Here is a 7,979-nt window from a genome sequence, read left to right as displayed (position 1 = left end):
AACTCAGGGCCCAAACAAACAGAGGCAGAGGCCAATGCGAAGTGCCTCATGGCGTCGTTCTACAGCAGGACTACACAGCACATACCCCATCGTGGAGAGGGCTAAGCTTCACCCTTATGGGGACTGGCACATACCATGGGTTCCCATTTGCCTTCCTTGTACTCAGTGCTTCTGCCAACACTACCATTTGGGAACTTAGAAAATGCCTACAGGGGCGCGCCTGGGTGGCTCAGTCAGTTAAGTGGCTGACTTCGGCTCAGGTCATGATCTCGTGGTCTGTGGGTTCGAGCCCCGCGTCGGGCTCTGTGCTGTCAGCTCAGAGCCTGGAGCCTGTTTCGGATTCTGTGTCTCCCCCGCTCTCTGACCCTCCCCCATTCATGCTCTGCCTCTCTCTGTCTCAAAAATAAATAAACGTTAAAAAAAATTTTTTTTTAAAAAGAAAATGCCTACAGTATCCCACGAGGTAGTGAGGTAACTAACTTACACAACCATGGAGCTCAATGACCTTCCCAGGTGCCCCATTACACAGAGACGGGTGGCTCATCGGAATGATGGAATGGCCTACGATGGCTTAGGAGGACACCAGGTGAGAGACAGCACCCTGTCATCTATCAGAAATGGACGTCTCAAACCAGCGCTCAGTCTATGGTGCGATATCCCCCATAGCCAGCATGCAGGGGTCCCGGGAAACAACATCAGAATGAGGGATGGGGAGCCTGGGCGGCTCAGTCGGTTAAGCGGCTGACTTCGGCTCAGGTCACGATCTCGCGGTCAGTGAACTGGAGTCCCGCATGGGGCTCTGTGCTGACAGCTCAGAGCCTGGAGCCTGCTTCGGACTCTGGGTCTCCCTCTCTCTGCTCCTCCCCCACTGGCGCTCTGTCTCTGTCTCTTAAAGATGAATAAATGTCAAAATTAAAAAAAAAAAAAAAAAGAATGAGGGAGAGCCCCTCCCACCAGTGCACTCGATGACCCACTTAAAGAATTCTTGCCGGGCGCTTGGGTGGCTCGGTCGGTTAAGTGTGTGGCTTTAGCTCAGGTCGCGATCTCGCGGTTTGTGAGTTCGAGCCCCGCATCAGGCTCTGCGGGGTGGTGTGGAGCCTGCTTGGGGTTCTCTCTCTCCCTCCCTCTCTCTCTCTCTCTCTCTCTGTCTCTTCCCCACTTGCGTGGTCTCTCTCTCTCTCAAAATAAACAAATAAATTTAAAAAAAAGGATTCTTGCTTCTGGCCTCTGTGGCCTTGGGATTGAGGTGGGCGGGGAATCCATTGTAGTTCTAAGCAACTGGGAGCCACGACCGCAGCCTCGCCATTTTGTGCTTACCCGCGCCGCTGTAACAGAAGGTGGGGTCATTCTGCTGGTCGCCAGATGGAACCCGACCACCAGAGGGTGGAAACCGGATGACAACTTCGTATTTCAGGGGCCAGTGGCCCTGCTCGATGGAAAACTGCAGACAGCCAACGAAAATGAGATCATCAGACACCCACCCCTCGTAAGAATGATCTGTGTCACACAGCAATTTGTTGCGAGTAGGCGTTGGCAGGTGGCAAGAGGATATGGAGCGTGTGGGGGGAGAAGGCAGTTCTGATCACCTCCCGCTATGCACCCGGGACCTTGGCAGCTTCGTTTTACGTGATCTTCTCCCCCCGCCCATCTTCCTCTCCCCACGGCACTTGAAGAAACAGGTGTCTATCACCGTGAGAGTCCGACGCATCGTCATTAGCACACCGTGTTCCTGTGGTTAAGTAATGGATGAGAATTGCGTGCCTTCTAAATTGAGGACTCTGGTTTTCACCTGGACAAAGGAAAGGAGGGAAGAGCGTGGACCGGGCTGGACACTTGGCTTCCTTCTCCAGATTCCGTCTCCCCTTCTCCCCCTGCTCTGCGCCTTGCGCGGCAGATCCATGGGACCTCCTATAGGAGGGCTCAGTCAACAGAAGCCCCTAACAGGAGACCAGAGGGAGGACACTGAGTAGGGCTGGGGTGGTAATTCCTCAGCTCCCTCCCTACAGAGTGGTCTGGGTGGCTTTTTTTTTTTTTTATGTTTATTCATTTTTGAGAGAGAGAGAGAGAGAGAGAGAGAGAGACAGGGCATGAGCGGGGGACGGACAGAGAGAGAGGGAGACACGGAATCTGAAGCAGACTCCAGGCTCCAAGCTGTCAGCTCAGAGCCTGACGTAGGGCTCAAACTCATGAACCGCGAGAGATCATGACCTGAGCCAAAGTCGGCCGCTTAACCGACTGAGTCGCCCAGGCGCCCTTTTAGCCTGAGATCAGAGCGCCTAAAGGCAGCCCTCTCTCGACCTCCCCCACCTACCCTTCTCCCTACAGAGCCCAGTAATGATAATGACTTCTCTTCGCCCTTCTCGGGGCCCAGGGGGACGACAGAGACCCAGTGAGATCAGCCTCAGGAAACTGCACCAACCTTTTGTTTCTCTACTCCGCACAAACCCTAAGTCAAGTTCCTCAGGCGGGCTGAGCCCCCTTTTGTGCTGAGGCCCTGCCTGCTCAGAGAGAAGCCTCACGGGTTGTAGTGCAACGCCTCCTCTCAGGTCATGGTGATGCCCAGATTCCTTGGGCCGGAACATCCTGACGCCCCTGCTGCCACTCAGTCTGGAATGAGGCACGGGCAGCAGGCCGGTGAAGGAAGGGCTTGAGATGGTGAATCTCTCACCGAGCTCCTGTCCTCCCCACGTCAGATCTCTGCGGGTCCTGCCCTCCCGTCATAGACAGACCCCAGCATTCAGGGAAAGGACGACGCCTTTATTATCGGACACAAGTGGCCACTCCTTGACTCTCCCAGAGGGCAAGTTCAGCCGCTCCCAGCAGCGTGTTGTTATCAGGTCACGGAGGTCTGTGGGGATGTCGAGGGATGATCATTCATGGAGAGGACAAGGAAATCATTCAACGCCCAAGGCTGTTTGGTTATGAGGTCAGAGGGAAAGTTGGCTCGGGGAATCAGCAAGGAGCTGAGAATCATCGGGAAATGGGCTCAGCAGAGAGGCATCCCACACCAGAGGGCTAGGGACAAGCCAAGTCCCACCACCCAAGCCAGTAGGCGGGTGGGGACAGCTCCATCTTGGAGAAAGGGCTCGAGCGGTTCCTCCGAATTCTCAGCCACGGAGAAGATCCCAATTTTCTGTGTATGGTTCAACAAGGAGCTGGAAGCTTCGGTCACGCAGCCCTGAATATGTATTTTAGAGATGATCCCACCTAGAGAGTGAAGATTCAGTCAGAGAGGTTTCAAAGGACCATACCCTTAAATTCCTGAGACCCACGGAACCCCAGCCCCCTCAGATCAGGAGGCCGGGCTTAGTCCCCTCCTCCCTCAGAGCTAGAAATCTGAGTTCCCAGGCCCCTGTACCCTCAGACCCATGAGTCAGGGCCTCAAGCACCCTCCCACCTCAGAACCACGGAATCCAGGCCCTCAACCCTGCATGCTTGGGACCTGGCCATCAGGACTCACCTCCATAGAGCCTAATGTAACCGCTGTAACAGTGAGTCGTGCCGTTAGGGCATGTAACGTTTTCCGGGTTTTCTGGGCACGGGGTAGAGCCCTGCACACAGATGGGACACTGCAAGTCTCCCGGGGTGGGGGCAGCTGAAAAGTAGAGAGAAGGTTGGGGCGCACGGCTCTGCTCCTAGCTGTAGCCACCCTCCTCCATCCCCAGAGTCTCTGTGCCTCCCCATCTCTCAGTGTCCCCAGTCCCACCCGGCCCCCTGGGATTCCATACCTGGACGAGGGAGAGAGTTCAGTAGGACGCTGGTACTCCTGGCCCTGTTGCACCTGTTGGAGGAGCAGAAATGGGCATAGGAGGCGACCAGCACTCCGGGGGGCCCCGAGTGTATGGAGACAGTCGGGGCATCCTGCGTCCTGCCCTTGGTGCAGCCTTTGCTTTCCACTATGACTGAGCTCTGTCCTGAGGGGTGAGAGAGAGCAGAAGCTGGGCTGGGGGGAGTCGGGCTCTGATGAGCCAGGGGCTCCCTGACGCCCGGCAGGCGGGTGGAGGGGTAATGCCAGTGCCTGATTACAGGGCACACGGAGTGTAGGGTGAAGGCTGGGGCCAGAGTCAGCTCTGTGGCGTTTTCGTTCTTCCTCGAATGTCACTCGCTTGGTACGGCCTCCCAAGAGCACCTGTTTTCCAACGGCAGCCTTCACCTCGCTCTCCCTGCCTCCTTTCCCGGCCGGGTTGCTCTTGTCTTCACTCCCATGCCTTACTCTGCTGCGTTTGTATTTCTCGCTGCCTCCCCACTGGCATGTAACGCTGGAGGAAGGAGGATACGAAGGATCCACGGTGCCACCAACAGTGCCTGGCACGCGGCAGGCGCTCGATAGACCTCGAGTGAGACCGGCGAGGTCACTCTGTGCCCGCTCCGTCCTCCGTCTCCCTCACGAGGCCTCTCGCGAGGCAGCAAGGGCGGTACTATCGCTGTTGTCACTTTGCCCCGCTCCCAGAAGGGGGAACCCAGGCACAGAAAGAGGAAGGCAGGCCTGAGCGTGAGGGGAACCAGGCAGGAAGCTGGGGGACCTGACCCAGGGCGGGGAGACTCGGGAGCCCAGACTCGCCCTCTGCTGCAGCCCACGCACCTGCGTCTACCAGCAGAAGAGTCTCCTCACACACCTCCCCAGGGTCACAAATCTTGTGAGCTGTGGTCCACCTGATGGGCATCCGAGACAGGTTTCGACCAGTGTGTAACTCGCTCCCCCATTCACAGGTCAGAAAAGCTGCAGAGAAGGAGTTGGCAGGGTCCGTGTAAGCCAGGGAATCAGCCACACCTTCCCTCCGGGTCCCATGCGTCCCCGAGGATTTCTCCAGGTGACCCGGCCACAGAGTCCTGCCACCTTAGATTTAGGAGGGACCTTGGAAGTCGGAGTCCCATCCACATCCTTCGCCCTGTTTTTGCTCCGAACGTCTGCAGGAGCCTTTCTCCACGATCCTTGAGGAAGGCTATTGGGCGTGACGGGGACAACGGCTCCACTTCCTGTGTGGCACTCAGGGCTCTCACCTGGATGAGGAGGGGAGCCTGCCCCCATAGATTTCTTTCAACTGAGAAACCCTGTGTTCCGGAGCTAAATACTCAAAATGCCTAGGGCGTACGGAGCCTTTACTCTGCGTCTGAGCAACCCCCCCAGCCCCCCTGCGGCCACCGGGATTACCTCAGTTCCTCACAGCCACCTCCGGCCACCATCATCGCCCCATTGTCCAGGTGGGAAAGAGGGCGCCTGGGTGGCTCAGTCCGGTTAACTGTCTGTCTCTCGGGTTTGGCTCCGGGCGCGATCTCACGGTTTGTGGGATCGAGCCCCGTGTCGGACATCACCGAACCCGCTTGAGATTCCCTCTCCCCTCTTTCTCTGCCCCTCCCCAGCTCCCTCTCAAAAATACACAAATAATCATTAAAAAAAAAAAAAAAAAAAGATGGGAAACAGAGGCAGAGGACTCGTTAAGTAGCTTGCCCCATGTCCCACCACAGGTCACTGGCAGAGCTGAGCTGGGAACTCAGGTGTTCTGGCTCCTCAGGTGGGGGCCGGGGTGGGGGGTGACGGCCGTCCTCGGCTACCTCGGCCCCTGCGCCCTCAGGAGTCCCTTTGAAAACCATGAGCCTAGACCTTCTCTTTGGCCCTCATGTGGCCAGGAGGGATGTGTCCCTTGAAACACCTGGGCTGGCGAGGCAGCATCCACACATGCGACCTTCGCCACAAGCCCACGAGGGAGGCCTGCTCATCTTCCCACCACGCAGACGACCAAATCACCCTCTGCTGCCTGCCCCGAGCCCGGACCCGCTTCTCTGGGCCCCATCCTCCCCATCTTGGCCAAAGGCAGCTGCTCCGGTAAAACATTGCCGTCATCCTCGACAACTGCCTTCCTCTTGGGTTGCACCCATCAGGAAATCCTGTGGCTCAAGCTGCAAACCTACCTCCAGAACCTGACGGCTTCTCACCATCTCCACTGCTTCCGCCAGGCCCGGGACCACACGTCCTCACCTGCTCCCCCACCCGGATTTCCGGCCCACGCCCCCAGCAGCACCCCTCGTAAGGGGAAAGCCGATTCAAGCTCCTCTGCTCAGAAGGCTCCATCCCAAAGGTCCCCATCCCTCTCTGAATAAAACTGTAACTCCAAAGACCCACACAATCTGGCCTTAATAAACATTTAGAGGGGGCGCCTGCGTGGCTCAGTCGGTTCAGCATCCGACTTCGGCTCAGGTTGTGATCTCGCGGTTCGTGGGTTCAAGCCCCGCGTCGGGCTCTGTGTCAACGGCTCGGAGCCTGGAGCCTGCTTCGGATTCTGTGTCTCCCTCTCTCTCTGCCCCTCCCCTGCTGTGCTCTGTCTCTCTGTCTGTCTGTCTCTCTCCCTCTCAAAACAAAACCAAAAACCAAACATTTAGGTTACCAGCGGGTCCTCGCGCCCAAGGCTGCGCTTCTCTCGTGACGCTCACCGTTAGGGCTGCAGTCCTCACTCACAACGATGGACCCGATTTCCCGAGTCCCATTAAGCACGTTGCAGCCTTCTTGGGACATGCATCCTTGGACTCTCAGAACGGTGAAGACACCCCCTGTGGACAGGGGCGGGGAGGGGTGAGGGAGGCTTTGCCCTTGGGGGAGGGGGGGTGGCGCGGTTCCCGGAGGCCAGACCCACCCTTCTCAGGTCTCGGCTTCCCCTGGCACCCACCAGAGAACCAGATCTCGGTCTTCAGACCCTTCCCCCACCACCGGTTTTGCGCCCCACGGGGACCTCCTGTCCTGGCTCACCTCCCCTGAGCTGGATTGAGCCACGGTAGCAGTGCGTGCTCCCGGCCGGGCAGGTCATCTTTGTCACAGACTCGCAGTCCTGTTTAGACAAGCAGACTGGACACCGCAGGGAGCCCGGGCCTGGGGAGGGGACGGAGGGCTCTGGATTTGGATGGGGACCTACGACTCTCCACCCTGGCTTTGCTGGTCCCAAGGAGCGACCTCCCCAGTCTCCCACCGGTGTGCCCTCCCAGGCTCCTCTCTGCAGACACGCCGGGGAATCAGGGGCGGGTGGTAAGGGAAAGAGCAAGGAAAGAAGGGAAGGAACCAGAGGACCGTGGAGGGGCACCTGGGCCGGAGTACAGGAGGGGGTGCGGTGGGGGAGGGGTGCCCTGGGAGGAACCCAGGTGGTTCACCCCCCGGGGTCCACGAAACAGTGCGAGAACACCAGACACCTATGTTCACAAATGATTCCAGAGAGAAGAGAAACACAACACGTGGCCCCAGACCTGACTGGTGACACAGGGCAGGCAGGGATAGGAATATAGTCAATGGCGCTGTGATAGCGATGTATGGTGACAGGTGGGAGCTACGTTTGCGGTGGGCACAGCGTAAGGCCCAGAGTTGTCCAATCCCTGTGCTGTACGGCCGAAACTAACGTCATGCTGTGTGTCAGCTCGAATTAAAAAAAAAAAAAAAAATGTCACGGGCCAATTTCACTTTGGAAGAGGGAATGCCAAAAGCCTAAATAAAACGTGAGTGGGCCAAATTCTGAAGAGAAAAAGAAACAAGGAGGAGAAAGGAGCAGGCGCCAGGTGAAGGCCATGCTAGGTGCTCGAACACCAGGAAATGAGTGCGGTTTGCTGCTCCAGGAGGACGGGAGAAGGGGTGCTGAGGGAGAGAGCCGCAGGGGGAGTGGACAGGGAGGAGGGAGGGAAGAGGGAGCTAAACGGAGGGTCCCTCTGTGCTCACGTCTGCCCCTCAGCCCTGCTGCTCCCGGCTCCCAGTGCTCCTGACAGCCCCTCTCGCCCCCTGTGCCCTCCGGGTCCCGCCTCCCCACGCACCCCGCACCTGCGGTGGAGGGCAGGGCCCAGAGTGGGAGGGTGGTGGACAGGTTGTTGCAGTTGTCTTCCTGGCGGCACACGTGGGTGTAGGAGAGGACGGAGAGGCCGGGGCCTGCCCTGTGCTCCGTGATGCGGGCATCCTGATTCCCCACCGGGGTGCAGCCCTTGGTGAGTACTATGTTCACTTGAAGTCC

General features: G+C 58.0%; 1 protein-coding gene across 6 annotated transcripts in view; it reads right to left on the bottom strand.

Annotated features, from left to right (window-relative positions):
• Window positions 1-2,736: 2,736 nt before the first annotated feature.
• Window positions 2,737-7,979, bottom strand: part of CD177 (CD177 molecule) — a 34,426-nt gene continuing 29,183 nt past the window's right edge. For all 6 annotated transcript variants that reach the window (XM_053905838.1, XM_019434503.2, XM_019434508.2 and 3 more), the window contains 7 exons: window positions 7,793-7,978; window positions 6,743-6,862; window positions 6,430-6,546; window positions 4,583-4,720; window positions 3,729-3,914; window positions 3,461-3,595; window positions 2,737-3,207 (listed from right to left, as the gene is read on the bottom strand). In XM_053905838.1, coding sequence (XP_053761813.1) covers window positions 2,987-3,207; window positions 3,461-3,595; window positions 3,729-3,914; window positions 4,583-4,720; window positions 6,430-6,546; window positions 6,743-6,862; window positions 7,793-7,978 — 1,103 coding nt within the window. In that variant the 3' untranslated portion in view covers window positions 2,737-2,986. The remainder of the gene's footprint in view (window positions 3,208-3,460; window positions 3,596-3,728; window positions 3,915-4,582; window positions 4,721-6,429; window positions 6,547-6,742; window positions 6,863-7,792; window position 7,979) is intronic.

The sequence above is a fragment of the Panthera pardus genome, unplaced genomic scaffold (genome assembly GCF_024362965.1).
Source record: "Panthera pardus isolate Hobbes unplaced genomic scaffold, ASM2436296v1 HiC_scaffold_18, whole genome shotgun sequence".
NCBI lineage: Eukaryota > Metazoa > Chordata > Mammalia > Carnivora > Felidae > Panthera > Panthera pardus.
The sequence above is the reverse complement of the archived record's forward strand: the minus strand, read 5'-3'. Positions and strand labels throughout refer to the sequence as shown.